General features: G+C 49.8%; 1 protein-coding gene across 2 annotated transcripts in view; it reads left to right on the forward strand.

Annotated features, from left to right (window-relative positions):
• Positions 1 to 8,811: 8,811 nt before the first annotated feature.
• ARFGAP2 (ARF GTPase activating protein 2) overlaps positions 8,812 to 19,752 on the forward strand; it is a 59,619-nt gene continuing 48,678 nt past the window's right edge. For both annotated transcript variants that reach the window (XM_077461195.1, XM_077461203.1), the window contains exon 1: positions 8,812 to 9,262. In XM_077461195.1, the coding sequence (XP_077317321.1) occupies positions 9,191 to 9,262 (72 nt within the window). In that variant the 5' untranslated portion in view covers positions 8,812 to 9,190. The remainder of the gene's footprint in view (positions 9,263 to 19,752) is intronic.

Below are 19,752 nucleotides of genomic sequence, written 5' to 3' on the forward strand. Positions count from 1 at the left end.
TGCCAGCTAGCTCTGTGATCAGGGCTGGACTGGGAAAGAAATTTGGCCCTGGACTTCATCCAGACCGGCCCACTTACATTTTGAGTGTCCCATCAGCAGCCCCTTACATCAGAGTGTCTCAACAGCACCCCCTTACATCAGAGTGTCTCATCAGCGCCCCCTTACATCAGAGTGTCTCATCGGCACCCCCTTACATCAGAGTGTCCCCTGAGCAGCCCCCTTACAGCAGAGTGTCCCATCAGCACCCCTTACATCAGAGTTTCCCATCAGCGCCCTTACATCAGAGTTTCCCATCAGCGCCCTTACATCAGAGTGTGCCATCAGCGCCCTTACATCAGAGTGTCCCATCAGCGCCCTTACATCAGAGTGTCCCATCAGCACCCTTACATCAGAGTGTGCCATCAGCGCCCCCTTACATCAGAGTGTCCCATCAGTGCCCCCTTACATCAGAGTGTCCCATCAGCGCCCCCTTACATCAGAGTGTCCCATCAGCGCCCCCTTACATCAAAGTGTCTCATTAGCAGTCCCCTTACATCAGAGTGTCTCATTAGCAGCCCCCTTACATCAGAGTGTCCCATCACCAGCCCCCTTGCATCAGAGTGTCCCATCACCAGCCCCCTTACATCAGAGTGGCCCACTGAGCCATCGGCCCACCGGGAAACTCCCTGTAGTCCCAATGGCCAGTACATGCCTGTCTGTGATACACATGAGAAGGAGAGAGTAGCAGTGCAGCCGCAAAACGGCCCCAGGGCAGGCGGCCTACCGGGAAATCTCCCGGTAGGCCAGTCCGGCCCTGGTTGGAACATGTGCACAGGATACAGGAGGCAGTCAGAGGATGTGGAAATGGTACAGGTGGTGGTCAGAGTATGCAGACATGTAGGGGGAGCAAACAGAGGGGTTCCCTGTGTAAGGGTGCACATAGAGGGATCAGCCATGTAGGGGGATCACACAGTGGCATGAAGTCCTTATAAGAGCTGTCACAGGAGGGCCCTCACACAGGACACATGGCAGGCAGGGCAGTGAGGTTGGCGCACACAGGGTGATCAGGTTCCTGTTCTTAGGGGAGGTGGGGTCCTGATCTCCAGGGCAGATGGGGTCCCTAGGTGAGATGAAGTCCCCGTTCCCAGGGGAGATGGAGTTCCTGTCCCCAGGAGAAAAGGGGATCCCTATCCCCAAGAGAGAAGGGGGTTCTTGTCCCCAAGAGAGAAGGGGGTCCCTGTCCCCAAGAGAGAAGGGGGTCCCTGTCCTCAGGGGAGAAGGGGGTTCCTGTCCCCACGAGAGAAGGGGTCCCTGTCCCGAGGAGAGAAGGGGGTCCCTGTCCCCAAGAGAGAAGGGGGTCCCTGTCCCCAGGGGTGAAGGTTTCCCTGTCCTCATGGGGGAGAAGGGGGTCTCTGTCTTGGGGGGAGGGGGTCCCTGTCCTCAGAGGGGGGGAACGGGGTCCCTCTCCGGGGGGGTTGGAAGGGGGTCCCTGTTCTCGGGAAAGATGGAGTGGGATATGGGATGGTCTCACTTACCATGACATGCAGGTCCCTCATTTATGCCCGTCTGGGCTCCCTCCAGCAGCACAGATGGATGATCAGCATAACCCCAGGGAGCACAGCTATGGCTTGACAATCTGGCAGCAATTGATGGGTACAGTGGCTGTGTTTGATGGCACAGTGGCGGCAATTTATGGGCACAGTGGTTGCGTTTGATGGGCACAGTGAGTCAGCGTTTGCTGGGCACAGTGAGGCTTTGCTGGGCACTGTGAGGCGGCATTTTTTGGACACAGTGAGGCGTTTGCTGGGCACAGTGAGGCGTTTTCTGGGCATGGTGAGGGGCATTTTTTGGGCACAGTGAGGCGTTTGCTGGGCACAGTGAGGCGTCATTTTTTGGGCACAGTGAGGCGTTTGCTGGGCGCAGTGAGGCGTTTGGGCGCAGTGAGGCGGCATTTTTTGGGCGTAGTGAGGCGGCATTTTTTGGACGCATTGAGGCGTTTGCTGGGGCACAGTTAGGTGGCGTTTGGCTTTTCTGGGCACGGTGAGGTGGCGTTTGCAGGGCGCAGTGAGGTGTTTGCTGGGCACATTGAGGCGTTTGCTGGGCACGGTGATGTGGTGTTTGCTGGGCGCAGTGAGGCGTTTAATGGGTGCAGTGAGGCGTTTGCTGGGCATGGTGAGGTGGCGTTTGCTGGGCGCAGTGAGGTGTTTGCTGGGCACGGTAAGGTGGCGTTTGCTGGGCACAGTGAGGCGGAATTTTTTGGGCGCAGTGAGGTGGCGATTTCTGGGCACAGTGAGGCAGCGATTTCTGGGCACAGTGAGACGGCGATTGCGGGGCACAGTGAGGCATTTGCTGGGCGCAGTGAGGTGGCGATTTCTGAGCGCAGTGAGGTGGCGTTTGCTGGGCACAGTGAGGCGGCATTTTTGGGTACAGTGAGGTGGTGATTTCTGGGCACAGTGAGGCAGCGATTTCTGGGCACAGTGAGGCGGCATTTGCGGAGCACAGTGAGGCGTTTGCTGGGCGCAGTGAGGTGGCGTTTGCTGGGCACAGTGAAGTGGCGATTTCTGGACACAGTGAGGTGGCGATTTCTGGACACAGTGAGGCGGCAATTTCTGAGCACAGTGAGGCGGCGATTTCTGGGCACAGTGAGGCGGGGTTTGCGGGGCACAGTGAATCGGCTTTTTTTGGGCGCAGTGAGGCATTTTCTGGGCACAGTGAGGCGTTTTGTGGGTGCAGTGAGGCATTTTCTGGGCACAGTGAGGCATTTTCTGGGCACAGTGAGGTGGCGTTTGCGGGGCATAGTGAGGCGGCATTTTTTGGGCGCAGTAAGGCATTTTCTGGGCACAGTGAGGCGTTTTGTGGGTGCAGTGAGCCATTTTCTGGGCACAGTGAGGTGGCGTTTGCTGGGAGCAGTGAGGCGTTTGCTGGGCATGGTGAGGTGACGTTTGCTGGGCACAGTGAGGCGTTTACTGGGCGCAGCGAGGTGGCAATTTCTGGGTGCGCAGTGAGGTGGCATTTGCTGGGCACAATGAGGCGGCATTTTTTTGGCGCAGTGAGGTGGCGATTTCTGGGCACAGTGAGGCGGCGTTTGCAGGGCACAGTGAGGTGTTTGCTGGGTGCAGTGAGGGGGTGATTTCTGGGCATAGTGAGGTGGCGTTTGCTGGGCACAGTGAGGGACATTTTTTGGGCGCAGTGAGGCGGCATTTTCTGGGCGCAGTGAGGCATTTTGTGGGTGCAGTGAGGCATTTTCTGGGCACAGTGAGGCGTATTTATTGGCAGAACAATGTACTGTACATGTAGTCAGTGCGATGCATGGGGCCCCGCCCCCCTCTCCAAGCTCTGCTCTATCTCTCCCTCCCGCCAACTCTCCGCCCGCTTGAGTCCATAATTTTTGTTGACCGCTAAACAAATATCCCGCGCATGCGCTGTTAATAGCAGCTTGAAGCCATAATTTTTCTCGACCAGTAAACAAATATTGTGGGGTGGGAGGGGCTGCTGCTGATCTAACCATCTGTTCAGCTCCGCCTGCCCACCCGCAAGTCTCCGCCCACTCGAGTTCAGAATTTTTTTCCACCGCTTAAAAAAATATCCTGCGCATGCGCTGTTAATATCAGTGAATTGGCGCATGCGCGGTAAAGGCCCGCCGTCAGCTGTTTCAGTGACGGAGCCGCACCGGAAGTGACGGGGTTTGGTTTTTTCATGAGTCACAGGAATTTTTACAACACCGGTGTCTTGTCATATAAGGTCCCCTATCGGATAGTGTCCGCAACACAGATTTAGAAAATTGCTGAGGATAAATGGCGCCTGCGACGTGAGTCCAGGTTCTATCCCCACCATCCAAGTGGACATAGAGTAGGAATATAAAAGAGCCGAGCGCAGCAAGGCCGAGCCCGAAGCGTGGCGAGCAAAGCTCGCCTGCAAGGGGCCCTCTAATATTCACAACCCTATGTCCGCTTGGATGGTGGGGCTACCATGGCCACTCACGGCGCAGTCGCCGTTCAGCTTCGGAGATTTTCCGTAGTTTCGTCTGCTCCGTACTGCGCATGCGCAGTACGGGGCGGACGCTATATGGTGGCAGGACACTATCTGCCAGAACACTGGCGCCGGTGTAGTGTCATATTTTGCTCCCCATCATAGAATGCTCCGGAAGTGACGTTGCGGCCAGAAATGTTACACTGCGCATGCGCGATGCGTTCCAAATGCTTGCACCGTGCGTTCCAGAGGATTTCCGACAATGTAGTTCAGTGAAACCGTCAGATAATGTCACGGGAGTGAGGGGAGGTAATCGTGACATTAACCTTAGACAGACCAGAGAGCGGCGGAGAGAGTGGGTAACTGTGGCTCAGGGAGGGGATTACCTCCCCTCACTTCTCTGACATTATCTGGCCGTTTCACTGGTCTGCATTGTCGCAAATCATTTGGAACGCATGGCACAAGTGTTTGGAACGCATCGCGCATGCGCAGTGCTAAATTTCTGGCCGCAACGTCACTTCCTGAGCATTCTATGATGGGGAGCAAAATATGACACTACACCCGTACATGGTGTAGTGTCACAGTTTGATGCCTATCACAGGATGGTGCGGAAGTGACGTTGTTGCGTACTGCGCATGCGCGATGCGCTCCAAACGCTCGCGCCGTGCGTTCCAACATAGTTTCGGCAATACAGTTCAGCGAAACCATCACATAATGTTACGGAAGTGATGTTACACACAACACAAACACGGGCCACGTTGTTGCGTACTGCGCATGCGCGATGCGTTCCAAACACTTGCGCCGTGCGTTCCAACATAGTTTCGGCAATACAGTTCAGCGAAACCATCACATAATGTTACGGAAGTGAAGTTACACACAACACAAACACTGGGCCGTTCGTTACAACACTAATACTTCCCTTGTTACCTAGTAGGTTTTGCATTGCTGGGACTTGTAGTGCCTATCCTGAGCTACATGCTTCAATGTTCAGTGTCCTCATCCCTATCCCCATGCTTCAATGTTCAGTGTCCATCCTTATCCCCGTGCTTCAATGTTCAGTGTCCTCATCCTTATCCCCGAGCTTCAATGTTCAGTGTCCATCCTTATCCCCGTGCTTCAATGTTCAGTGTCCTCATCCCTATCCGCGAGCTTCAATGTTCAGTGTCCTCATCCTTATCCCTGTGCTTCAATGTTCAGTGTCCTCATCCCTATCCCCATGCTTCAATGTTCAGTGTCCTCATCCCTATCCGCGAGCTTCAATGTTCAGTGTCCTCATCCTTATCCCTGTGCTTCAATGTTCAGTGTCCTCATCCCTATCCCCATGCTTCAATGTTCAGTGTCCTCATCCCGATCCGCAAGCTTCAATGTTCAGTGTCCTCATCCTTATCCCTGTGCTTCAATGTTCAGTGTCCTCATCCCTATCCGCAAGCTTTAAATGTTCAGTGTCCTCATCCTTATCCCCGAGCTTCAATGTTCAGTGTCCTCATCCCTATCCCCGAGCTTCAATGTTCAGTGTCCTCATCCCTATCCCCCTGCTTCAATGTTCAGTGTCCTCATCCCTATCCCCGAGCTTCAATGTTCAGTGTCCATCCTTATCCCTGTGCTTCAATGTTCAGTGTCCTCATCCCTATCCGCAAGCTTCAATGTTCAGTGTCCTCATCCTTATCCCCGAGCTTCAATGTTCAGTGTCCTCATCCCTATCCCCATGCTTCAATGTTCAGTGTCCTCATCCCTATCCCCGAGCTTCAATGTTCAGTGTCCTCATCCCTATCCCCGAGCTTCAATGTTCAGTGTCCTCATCCTTATCCCCGAGCTTCAATGTTCAGTGTCCTCATCCCTATCCCCCTGCTTCAATGTTCAGTGTCCTCATCCCTATCCCCCTGCTTCAATGTTCAGTGTCCTCATCCTTATCCCCGAGCTTCAATGTTCAGTGTCCTCATCCCTATCCCCATGCTTCAATGTTCAGTGTCCTCATCCCTATCCCCGAGCTTCAATGTTCAGTGTCCTCATCCCTATCCCCGAGCTTCAATGTTCAGTGTCCTCATCCTTATCCCCGAGCTTCAATGTTCAGTGTCCTCATCCCTATCCCCCTGCTTCAATGTTCAGTGTCCTCATCCTTATCCCCGAGCTTCAATGTTCAGTGTCCTCATCCCTATCCCCCTGCTTCAATGTTCAGTGTCCTCATCCCTATCCCCGAGCTTCAATGTTCAGTGTCCATCCTTATCCCTGTGCTTCAATGTTCAGTGTCCTCATCCCTATCCGCAAGCTTCAATGTTCAGTGTCCTCATCCTTATCCCCGAGCTTCAATGTTCAGTGTCCTCATCCCTATCCCCATGCTTCAATGTTCAGTGTCCTCATCCCTATCCCCGAGCTTCAATGTTCAGTGTCCTCATCCCTATCCCCGAGCTTCAATGTTCAGTGTCCTCATCCTTATCCCCGAGCTTCAATGTTCAGTGTCCTCATCCCTATCCCCATGCTTCAATGTTCAGTGTCCTCATCCCTATCCCCGAGCTTCAATGTTCAGTGTCCTCATCCCTATCCCCGAGCTTCAATGTTCAGTGTCCTCATCCTTATCCCCGAGCTTCAATGTTCAGTGTCCTCATCCCTATCCCCCTGCTTCAATGTTCAGTGTCCTCATCCTTATCCCCGAGCTTCAATGTTCAGTGTCCTCATCCCTATCCCCCTGCTTCAATGTTCAGTGTCCTCATCCCTATCCCCGAGCTTCAATGTTCAGTGTCCATCCTTATCCCTGTGCTTCAATGTTCAGTGTCCTCATCCCTATCCGCAAGCTTCAATGTTCAGTGTCCTCATCCTTATCCCCGAGCTTCAATGTTCAGTGTCCTCATCCCTATCCCCATGCTTCAATGTTCAGTGTCCTCATCCCTATCCCCGAGCTTCAATGTTCAGTGTCCTCATCCCTATCCCCGAGCTTCAATGTTCAGTGTCCTCATCCTTATCCCCGAGCTTCAATGTTCAGTGTCCTCATCCCTATCCCCCTGCTTCAATGTTCAGTGTCCTCATCCTTATCCCCGAGCTTCAATGTTCAGTGTCCTCATCCCTATCCCCCTGCTTCAATGTTCAGTGTCCTCATCCCTATCCCCGAGCTTCAATGTTCAGTGTCCATCCTTATCCCTGTGCTTCAATGTTCAGTGTCCTCATCCCTATCCGCAAGCTTCAATGTTCAGTGTCCTCATCCTTATCCCCATGCTTCGATGTTCAGTGTCCTCATCGAAGCAGGGGGATAAGGATGAGGACACTGAACATTGAAGCTCGCGGATAGGGATGAGGACACTGAACATTGAAGCAGGGGGATAGGGATGAGGACACTGAACATTGAAGCTCGGGGATAAGGATGAGGACCCTGAACATTGAAGCAGGGGGATAAGGATGAGGACACTGAACATTGAAGCAGGGGGATAAGGATGAGGACACTGAACATTGAAGCTCGCGGATAGGGATGAGGACACTGAACATTGAAGCAGGGGGATAGGGATGAGGACACTGAACATTGAAGCTCAGGGATAAGGATGAGGACACTGAACATTGAAGCACAGGGATAAGGATGAGGACACTGAACATTTAAAGCTTGCGGATAGGGATGAGGACACTGAACATTGAAGCACAGGGATAAGGATGAGGACACTGAACATTGAAGCTTGCGGATCGGGATGAGGACACTGAACATTGAAGCATGGGGATAGGGATGAGGACACTGAACATTGAAGCACAGGGATAAGGATGAGGACACTGAACATTGAAGCTCGCGGATAGGGATGAGGACACTGAACATTGAAGCATGGGGATAGGGATGAGGACACTGAACATTGAAGCACAGGGATAAGGATGAGGACACTGAACATTGAAGCTTGCGGATAGGGATGAGGACACTGAACATTGAAGCATGGGGATAGGGATGAGGACACTGAACATTGAAGCACAGGGATAAGGATGAGGACACTGAACATTGAAGCTCGCGGATAGGGATGAGGACACTGAACATTGAAGCACGGGGATAAGGATGGACACTGAACATTGAAGCTCGGGGATAAGGATGAGGACACTGAACATTGAAGCACGGGGATAAGGATGGACACTGAACATTGAAGCATGGGGATAGGGATGAGGACACTGAACATTGAAGCATGTAGCTCAGGATAGGCACTACAAGTCCCAGCAATGCAAAACCTACTAGGTAACAAGGGAAGTATTAGTGTTGTAACGAACGGCCCAGTGTTTGTGTTGTGTGTAACTTCACTTCCGTAACATTATGTGATGGTTTCGCTGAACTGTATTGCCGAAACTATGTTGGAACGCACGGCGCAAGTGTTTGGAACGCATCGCGCATGCGCAGTACGCAACAACGTGGCCCGTGTTTGTGTTGTGTGTAACATCACTTCCGTAACATTATGTGATGGTTTCGCTGAACTGTATTGCCGAAACTATGTTGGAACGCACGGCGCGAGCGTTTGGAGCGCATCGCGCATGCGCAGTACGCAACAACGTCACTTCCGCACCATCCTGTGATAGGCATCAAACTGTGACACTACACCCGCTCGGCGCCTGGCTTACGCCCGGTTTGCGTCTATCTGATTAAACGTCTCCCAGAGAAGGGACTGAGGGGGAGGTAGTCTGATGGGTTGGGGGAGTGTCCGGAGGCGGAGCCTGCGTTGAATGGGCATTAATGGACTGTGAGCGGAGAGAACTTGGAAAGGAATGTGGGGGGCGGCACCCAATGATACTGGGCGGGAATAGTGACTTGGATGGTCTGTGGGCGGAGGGTTTTCTGGCCAGGAGTATGGACTTGTTCCTGGCTTTGGGGGGGCGGGATATAGTGAAGATGATGGGCGGGGGGGATGTACCTTTGTTGGTGTGGGCGGGGGAGGAAGAACTGCGGTAGGTAAGGGCGGGGCCAAGTAATGATGCTGTATTTGGGAATAAGTGAAGTGAGTCACGAGGTTTCAGGAACGAATTGGGGGAGTGAAGGGACGTATGAGGGAGTAGTCACGTGGTAAGATCATGCAGGAGATTAGAGACTAGAGACGACGGGGGAGTGGCTTGTGTTCTGGTGGGCGGGAGGTTTGGCCTCGTCATTGGACCGTGTACGGGATGTGATTGGCTCAAGTGGTGCGGAGACTATTCCGAGCTCTTTGATTTGCCGGTTGCCTGTGTGGTTTTTTGGGGAAGGTGCTGAGCGCTGTGATTGGAGGAGAGGCGGAAGGGCCGTACAGTGAGAAAAGGAAACATGGCTGCCGAGCCGACTAAAGCAGACATTCAATCCGTGTTCAAGAGGCTGCGGGCTGTACAGACTAACAAGGTGAGGAGGGAGAGGGGCGGCCTGGACCGGTTATGGTGTCATGACCGCCTCATCTGCCAGGGCTGTGCTGGAGGACTACAAGTCCCAGCATGGAGGAGGATTCATGTATAGTGAGGGGAGGACACAAATACCCCTCCACACCTCTTCTGTTTATTTTTACATCTTAAGCCTGAAGATTCGGTAATTCCCCAATCCGGATATATGAGGCGGAGATCCCAGAGAGTACAATGGGGGCAGTTCCAATATTTTCCGTCGCACAACACTTTATGAAAGAACTCCGGGGGAAGGGAATGCGCCGTACATTCCGTGTATTCCCTCCACATCCTTCCCTCAACTTCCTCCCTGTAATGAAGACCGCTCTCTGTCCTTGGTCAGGTGACCGGTCTGGTCTCCGCCCCCTCCTGTTTTCTGCAGGCAGCTTGTAAGTGGGTGGGGCCTTCTAGGCCCCTCCTACTGCTCTGCTCTCTGCACAGGCTACGTAGGGCCCAGTGATGACCTCACTTCTACTTTTTACAATGTCCTATCTGGGTTTGCAAAGGCATACAATGCCCACACAGGTGATCTTGTATTTAGATGAAAGTATGTTGTGCCCGGAGTTTGGGTTTAAAGTGGTTGGTTGTAAACCCTCCTGGGGGGGGAAACAGACTGCAAGGTAAAGGCATAATGATCTAGTGTGTATGTGTCCTTCGCTAATAGGAGTAATAAATAATCATGCCTATCTACAAAATAATGTGAAGTGATATATTCAAATAGTTGCTGCAAAATCTTAAAGTGGTTGTAAACCCTTACAAACCACTTTGACCTACAGGTAAGCCTAGATTAAGGCTTACCTGTAGGTCCAAGCAATATCTCCTAAACCTATATGGTTTAGGAGATATTTGCCCGCAAACGGGCACCGCTGTCTACGGCGTATGCGCCGTAGACAGCGGCGCGCAGGCGCACTGAGCGCGGCAGTTCCAAAAATGGAGCTGCCGCATTTGTCGACTCCCGTGCGCATGCGCGGGAGTGACGTCATCGCGGCTTCGCCGAATGACAGCGGCGGAGCTGCGAGACGCCACCAGCAAGATGGATGCGGCGGACTACAGGGGACAGCGCGACTTCGCTGGCTCCTGTGTCAGGTAAGTGACACATAATGGGCTACTATGCGATGCATAGTAGTCCATTATGCTTTACCTTTGCAGGGAAAAAAAGAGGAAGTAAACTCATCAGGGTTTACTTCCTCTTTAAAGAGGGAGTCCACCTACCATTTTTTTTTTTCAATTAAAAGCCAGCAGCTACAAATACTACAATACTACTGCCTCATAAATGGACAATTAGCTTTCCTGGGGTCCAGCGATGTCGGCAGCAGATGACGAGCAATCTCTTGGCTGTTGCCGGCGCCGTTCTCGGTGAGGGAATCGGGCAGCTTCACTTCACGGTTCCCTACTGCGCATGCGCGAGTCGTGCAGCACAATGAGCATGGTCTGCTGGGACACACACGGGTCCCAGAGACAGCGCGGCGGGACAGGAAGAGGCGTAGACTCCCATGGGAGTCAATGCCCAGAAGCGGGTGCAAATACCTCTTAGACAGGTATCTGCACGCCCCTCCCCCCTGAAAGGTGTCAAATGTGACACCGGAGGGGGGAGGGTTCCGAAAAATGTTCACAATAATATTTTAGTGATTTTATTATTTTTTATTTTTATTTTTTCCTTACATTGCGTGATATCACTTCATACTTAATTTTATAATGAGCTACTATGCATAGCATACTAGCTCATTATGATTTACTTACCTGAGAACGAAGCTCCCGCAGCCATCCTCGTCTTCCCCCCTCCGGGCCAGCGACTTCTATCCCGGAAGTTACATCCGGAGCAGCAATGTGATTGGCCGGAGCAGCGATGAACGGCACAGTACAACTGAAGCAACGGCAAGTACATGCCAGTACTTCAGTTGGCTTAAGTGCACATGTGTCGCATGACGTCGGCACATACAAATGCAGGGATATCTCCTAAATCGTGCAGGTTTAGGAGATATCCAGGGCAGCTACAGGTAAGCCTAATTATAGGCTTATCTGTAGTTTTAAAGTGGTTGTAAAGGGTTTACAACCAGTTTAATATTCGCACACAAACGTAATATAATGCCGGATTTCAGTGTATGGGATGGTCCACAGGTGACGCTTTAAGCGCCCCTCTCATTCTGGGATGTAGTCGCCCCGATGTCGTTGCTCTCGTGTGTATGCAGACACGGCACAGCCCTGATCTTATTAAAGAGCCGATGACGTGGCTCTTTACCTATATGATCAGCTGTGGCCAATCACATGGAAATACAGAAGTGCCGTTTACACTGACGTAGTGTGAGGAGAGGAGAGCCGATTAGCAGCATTTATCTCCTGTACAGGTAATCGGAGACCTGATCATCAGTGCAGCGCCCATCGGTGACACCAATCGGTGCGGCATATTAGTGCCTCCTCATATATTCCACTGTTCCGTCAAAATAGCCAATTCATCAAGATCTCCAATCACGTCACTTCTGGTTACTGTTACTGCCAGGGACATTTATGCAGTAATCTGTGTATTTTTATAGCACCATTGCTGTATAATTGTCAATTGTCCCAAAAATGTGTCAAGTGTCCATAATGTTGCCGTCACAATAAAAATCGCAGATCGCCTTAATAACTAGTAAAAAAAAAAATGTTATAAATCTCTCCGCTATTTTGTAGACTCTATAACTTTTGTGAAAACCAATCAATATACGCTTATTGTGATGATTTTTTTTTTCTTTTCTCTTTCCAAAAATATGTAGAAGAATACATATCGGCGTAAACAGAGGAAAAAAATTAGCTTTTTAAAAAAAAAATATGTGAATATTTATTACAGCAAAAAGTTTCCAACATTTTTGCTCCTTCTTTTTTTTTTTTTTTTCTTATAGCGCAAAAAATAAAGGCAGAGATAATCATATACCACCAAAAGAAAGCTCTATTTGTGGGTAAAAATGAGGGTCACTCTTGGTTGGGTACAGCGTCGCATGACTGCACAATTGTCAGTTAGTGACGCCGTGCCAAATCACAAAAAGTGCTTTGGTCATTGAGAGGCCAAATCTTCCAGGGCTGAAGTGGTTAAAGTGTGCCATTGCTGAAAATTGGCCTGGGCAGGAAGGAGGTGGAAGGGCCTGGTATTGAAGTGGTTAAAAGCCTTACAGTATAGAGCTCACAGGGATTGATGGCTCTAGTGAGACTGTGGTACCTCTGACAAGCTCAGCCTTGCCATATATGTATGGCACAGTCATCATTGGTGCGCCTGGCACACTCAGCAGAAGTACTGACCACCTGACCACCATGTTGCCCAGGTCAACTAGCTTTTTTTCTTTTTTTTTTTCCCCTGACCACAGCTGCCAAGAAATGACAACACTGAAATCGGAAGTGACAGAATGCTTGTTGCTCCCGGGTTCATTGGCAGCTCGGCCTCTGCTATTCCCACTGGTACCCACTATGGTTGCGCCAGGCATACAGGATGAGCTTGGCCGGAGGAGGGGGTCCTCTTATTGCACCCATGGAAGTGATCAGTCAGCTCTAACTAAAACAAATGCAGCCACCACAACTATGAACAAGTAAACTGCAATATGACTTTTCCCTTCTTTTTATTTTTTTTTTGAGGTTCAGACGGGTGCTGTTACCTGTCCTGCATGCTGAGCCACTCTTTTTCTGGGTGTGCGTCCTCCTCGGGCTGTGCGCAGGCCGCCAATAGATGTAGATTCAAATGCAGAAGCTGCATGGACACAGCCGCATGTCAAAACTGATCATGCATGCAGTAGCCGGGGCACAAATCTGAATGTAGATGGTGTGCAGTCAGATGCGTTCATCTGCTCTGCACACGTGTCAGATTTAGTCTGGTCTGTAGCAGAGTTGGCCTCAGGCATAGGTTGGCTGCGGTATTTGTTTATGTAAGTGATCACATCCTGAACAATCGTTCTCATGTCATCCTAGTGTTGTGTGATCTGCATGTTTTTCCTATCCTGGGGAAGAACTGTGATCGATCAGGAATATACAGCTCTGCCCTGGGAGTGATTGTTGGTGACAAATCATCATCTTGGATTGTTGAGCAATGCAAGATTTGCAGTCCTGATGGTTATTGGCGGAGGTGTGTAGCTTCCTGCCTTCCTCCTCCCCTCCCCCCATTCAGAGTACAGGGTCACACAAAGGCTGCTATTGATTGCTCTGGACTTTAACATGATGGAGCAAAATCCCCTTATCAATGGGCTTGTTGGCCTAGTATGTTGACACTTTTTATGGTGACTACAAACCACCTGAGATTTATTAGAGCAGCCATTCTGAACCAGGGTACCGTCTGAGTTTTGGTTACCTTTTCTTCCTATTGATGGTGCCTGCATTAGTTCCCGAGCCAATGACGCTTGAAAGAGCCGGCGGCACAACATCAGTGATTGTTTTTTGGTATTCTGATCACCACTGTAAGAGCTTATATGGACAAAGGAGATTGTTGGGATTTTTTTAGGTGCACAAATGATATCAAATATATATGTTAAAACGGGGCTCGACAAAACCCGGGTGCCAGGTCGCATTTGCGTCTAGATTTAGCGACCTGGGGCAGCACAGCTGGGGGTATCCTGTCTCCGTGGACCCCCCCCCCCCGCATGATCGCGTCGGGCCGTTCCGCCGGTGGCTGGTAATTGAGGCCGTGGTTTTGAGGCCTTCTGCGGTCCTATGATTCCTTCTGGTGGCCGTTGGTATGACAACCAGCAATGCTAATGGAGCTTCCCCTGCCTGTTTTTTATTGCCTGCCTATCTCCTTCCCTTTATTTAGAACCCCTAAACATTATATATTTTTTATTCTAACACCTTAGAGAATAAAATGGTGGTCGTTCCAATACTGTCTGTCACACCGTCTTTGCACAGTGGACTTACAAGGGCATTTTTTTTGGGAAAATAATTTTAGTAAAAAAATAAGACAACCGTAAAGTTAGCCCAATTTATTATTTTATATTGTGAAAGATAATGTTACGCCGAGTAAATTGATACCCAACATGTCACGCTTCAAAATTGCGCCCGCTCATGGAATGGCGACAAACTTTTACCCTTTAACCACTTTCAGACCGGACCATTTTGCTGGTCAATGACCAGAGGTCTTTTTACAATTTGGCACTGCGCTGCTTTAACTGGTAATTGCGCGGTCATGCAATGTTGTACCCAGACAAAATTTGCGTCCTTTTCTTCCCACAAATAGAGCTTTCTTTTGATGGTATTTGATTGCCTCTGCGATTTTTTATTTTTTGCGATATAAACGTAAAAAGACCGCAAATTTTGAAAAAAAAAATGATATTTTCTACTTTTTGTTATTAGAAAAATCCAATAAACTAAATTTTAGTCATACATTTAGGCCAAAATGTATTCAGCCACATGTCTTTGGTTAAAAAAAAGTCAATAATTGTATATTTATTGGTTTGAGCAAAAGTTGTCACATCTACAAACTAAGGTACGTTTTCTGGAATTTACGCAGCTTTTAGTTTACGACTGCCTATCTCATTTCTTGAGGTGCTAAAATGGCAGGGCAGTACAAAACCCCCCCAAATGACCCCATTTTGGAAAGTAGACCCCCTAAGGAAATTGATAAGTGGCATGTTGAGCCCATTGAATATTTTATTTTTTTGCCTCAAGCGATTGAATAATGACAAAAAAAATATATATATATTTTTTTTTTACACAAAGTTGTCACTAAATGATATATTGCTCACACATGCTATGAGCATATGTGAAATGACACCCCAAAATAAATTCTGCTGCTTCTCCTGAGTACGGGGATACCACATGTGTGGGATTTTTTGGGAGCCTAGCCGCGTACGGGGCCCCGAAAGCCAAGAACCGCCTTCAGGTTTTCTAAGGGCGTAAATATTTGACTTCACTCCTCACTACCTATTACAGTTTTGAAGGCCATAAAATGCCAAGATGGCACAAAAACCCCACAAATGACCCCATTTTAGAAAGTAGACACCCCAAGCTATTTGCTGAGAGGGATGTTGAGTCCATGGAATATTTTATATTTTGCCACAAGTTGGGGGAAAATTACAAACTTTTTTTTTTTTTTTTTTTCACAAAGTTGTCACTAAATGATATATTGCTCACGCATGCCATGGGCATATGTGAAATGACACCCCAAAATAAATTCTGCTGCTTCTCCTGAGTACGGGGATACCACATATGTGGGACTTTTTGGGAGCCTAGCCGAGTACGGGGCCCCGAAAACCAAGCACCGCCTTCAGGCTTTCTAAGGGCGTTACAGTTTTGAAGGCCATAAAATGCCAAGATGGCACAAACCCCCCCCCAAATGACCCCATTTTGGAAAGTAGACACCCCTAAATTTAGGGGTACACTAGTGAGACTAGGTAATAAATGGCGGGTGCCCTGAAACTATAAAAAAATAACTAACCAACCAGCGTCACCTGTAACAGTTATATGGTGATCACTGGTGAAAGGGTTAACTAGGGGGCAATCAGGGGGCTTTATGCGGTAGTATATGGGGGTCCCTGGCGCTATAAAAAGCTGCGGCGAACCTAAATACCTACCTGCCTAACTAGCGTCACCTGTGACACTAATACAGCGATCAGAAAAACGATCGCTTATTAGGCTGGGTTCACACTGGAGCGATGTGGGAACGCCACGAATCCGCGGCGGGTTCCCGCATCGCATGCCTCCCGGCGGCAGTTCACACTGCCCTATGCGAACTGCTGGGAGTGTCAGTGAAATGTTAATGACACCCCCAGATCAGTTCGCATATCGCAGTGCGATCTGCAAACTCGGATCGCATGGTGTGAACACCCATGCGATTCGATTCTGCTGCGGACCAAAAAAAGGGTCCCGTGCGAATTTGCGGCGGGTGCAACGCGAATTCAGCCATACTATCTGTATGGCTGAACTCGAATCGCACAGAGATCGGATGTGATTTGCACTGCAGTGCGGTGCGAATCACATCCGTTCTCATAAACCGCTGCAATGTGAACCCAGCCTTAGTGACACTGGCGACGGGGGGTGATCACGGAGTTAAACCTTTATTGGGGGGGTTAGGGGGGTACCTTAGAACTAAAGGGGGCTAACCCTAACTGCCCTAACAGTTATTACAGTCACAAATGACACCAATGCAAAAAAAAAAAAAATGACATTGGTGTCACTGTGACTGGGGGGCAGGGGTAATTGGGGGGGTGATCGGGGGGGTGTGAGTGTGCCTGGCATGTTCTACTGTGTAGTGTCGTGTTGGTGCAACTCACCGATCCTCTCTCCTCGGTGTCGGAACGAAAAATACCGACACGGAGGAGAGATTACATCACTTCCTCTCCTGTGTTTACATTACAGGAGAGGAAGTGATGTCACGGAGCATTTTCATTCGTCGGGAGCGATCGCGAGGGGGTGGCCATGAATGAATGGCCGCCCCCTCATCCTGGATCGCTCCCGAACGAATACCGACCGCCGCAGGCACCGGGGGGGGGCCCGATCGGGCCCCCCACCCGCGGGAAGGCAGGGACGTACAGGTACGCCCATATGCCTGCCCGTGCCATTCTGTCGACGTACATCGTCGTGCGGCGGTCGGCAAGTGGTTAAAATCTCCATAAGCGACCTTTAAAAAAATTCTACCGCTTGCACGTTTTGAGTTACAGAGGAGGACTAGGGCTAGAATTATTGCTCTCGCTCTACCGATCACGGCAATACCTCACGTGTGGTTTGAACACCGCTTTCATATGTGGGCGGGACAGGGCGTGTTTAAAATGTATTTTTATTTTCTTACTTTAACTTTTATTTTTATTTTTTTCACAGTTCTTTTAAAAAAAAAAAAAAAAATTGTGTTACTTTTATTCCTATTACAAGGAATGTATAAATCCCTTGTAATAGAAAAAAGCATGACAGGTCCTCTTAAATATGAGATCTGGGGTCAGAGAGACCTCAGATCTCATATTTGAAATAAAATGCAATTTAAAAAAAAAAAATTGTCATTTGAAGAAAAAATTTTTTTTTAAAATAAATAAATAAGATGTCCCTCTAAGAGCTATGGGCAATGACTTGGAGACAGGTGGGGGGGCTGGGGGCTATCTTCCCCTCACTCGTCTCCATGTCAGGCCAGGGACAGGTCCGGATCGCTGTTACCGACCTGGCTCCTAACTTTTTTTGCTGGCTCCTAGATTCCAAGCAAATTTGTCAAGCCCTGTGTTAAAAGATTGTTTGTTTTATTTATTTATTTTTATTTTGAAAAATAAAACATGTATTATTGTAAAAACAAGACGATGGCATGTACAATATGTCACAATGTTAACAGGACAGCACTATGTGATGGATTTCCCAACCTGTTTCACCCATAAGTTGGGCTTCTTCAAAGGGAGGCTGTCCAGTTTTGAAGTACACGCCTTCCATATCACCAGAAGTGGTTCCAAGTATCACCACGCCCCCTATACGGCTAGCAGTGCCTGGGCTCATGACATCACTTCCCCTCAGCGCAGGAAGGGCTCAGCTGTGCCCCCTCCCTCTTGTCAATCTGGGACATGTGACAGATCCCAGAGGATTGCGCGGTGCCGCATGCGCAGTGGGTGCCCGGCTGTGAAGCCACAGCTGGGCGCCCCCAGTTACAATACCGGCGCCGCCGAAAAGGGGGGGAGAAGAGCGGGGCTTCGCCATTTCCTGCCCTGCCGCGCTGTCTGCTGGGACACACACGGGTCCCAGTGACAGCGCAGAGATTTCCTATTGCGCGACGCGACTCGCGCATGCGCAGTAGGGAACCGGGAAGTGAAGCCGATTCGCTTCACTTCCTGATTCCCTCACCTAGAATGGTGGCGACAGCAGCCGAGGGCCGAGCGATCGATCGGCCTCGGCTGCCGACATCGCTGGAACCCGGGACAGGTGAGTGTCCATTTATTAAAAGTCAGCAGCTGTAGTATTTATAGCTGCTGGCTTTTAATATTTTTTTATTTTTTTTTGGTGGAATCCCTCTTTAAAGAAGTAGTAAAGCCAAACAAATAAAAAAAAATAAAAAAAAAAAAAAACCCTGCAAGGCAAAGGCATAATGAGCTAGTATGCATAGCATACCAGCTCATTATGAATAACTTACCTGAGATGGAAGCCCCCGAAGTGACCCTCGTTGTCCTCCTCCGCCGCCATCTATCCCGGAGTGACTTCTGGGTATCACGGCTCCAGCGCTGTGACTGGCCAGAGCCGCGATGATGTCACTCCCGCGCATGCGCACGGGAGCCGCCAATAGCGACATGATCGCCTGCGCCCCGCTTTCTACGCCACATGCACCGTAGACAGCGGTGCCTTTCTTTTACAAATATCTCTTGATATTTCTTGTACCTACAGGTAAGCCTTAATCTAGGCTTACCTGTAGGTAAAAGTGGTCTGTAAGGGTTTACAACTACTTTAAACTGTTATCTGGCAGCTCAGGCCCAACATACAGCCAGGGCCATGCCAGAAGAGACGGATGGAGAGGAGAGGACCATACAGTTGGAACGAATTAGGGCCCTAACGTGCTTGGCTTCCGGCCATGGTGATATACCCTCGGGTATGGAGGCCCTAGCTTATGCAAAATCAAACAAACGATTCCCCACTTACGCTCTTATGCAGAAAATCTGGAATAAACTTTGACAACTGCAGGGGGTGGAGGGCTTCACTGAGTACAGCCCGATATGGGGAAATAGGCACTACGAGGAGCTACTGTTGCTGGATTGTGGTGTGCGGGGGAAGAGATATGGGGTCACGCATTTGGGACATATTTTTACAGCAGGGAAGCTAACTTCCTTCCCCGATTTGAGGGAAAGATTTCACCTCCCACAATCAATGCTCTTCTACTACCTACAACTGTAACATGCATTTAAGGCACAGGCTGGGGGGGCCCTCGTGGACTCTTTCACCGACCCCGATCTTCTGATATATGGCTAACGTATCACAGTTCCAGGGCTTTATTTCTGGAACTTACTCTATGGCCCTCAATGCCTGCCTGGGGGGTTTTCCGCAGGCTGAATTAAATAAATGGAAGAGGGATGTCGGAACATTCGAGGCTGAGCAATGGGAGGAGGCACTCCAGGCAGTTATTTATATTGCTCTGTAAATGTGGCCCAGCGGCTATCTCAATTATTATATATTGTATTCAGAGTACACTACACACCCGACAGACTGTTTCGGATGGGGGTGAGACAGGACTCCGGTTGTCCCAGGTGTGCGAGAGATCACGGGGTCTTAATCCATCTGTTGTGGAGGTGCCACAAACTGCACTTATTCTGGACACGGGTACTGGCCACCACTAACAGTGTATCAGACTACCTTACCCGCAGACCCAAAACCATGCCTACTCTGGATTCTAGACGACATTCCCATGGGGGACAATATTAGACAGGCCGTGGCCAGGGCCCTGTTCTAAGCGCGTAAGCTGATTCTTCGGCATTGGAAGGCGACTGAGCCTCCGAAGCTGGGGGAGTGGATTGCCCAAATGGGGGACACCATTAGGATGGAAAAGTATGTCTTTCA

This window comes from Lithobates pipiens, unplaced genomic scaffold (genome assembly GCF_037356315.1).
Source record: "Lithobates pipiens isolate NorthernLeopardFrog02 unplaced genomic scaffold, aLitPip1_a1.2 Scaffold_10, whole genome shotgun sequence".
NCBI classification, from domain to species: Eukaryota; Metazoa; Chordata; class Amphibia; order Anura; family Ranidae; genus Lithobates; species Lithobates pipiens.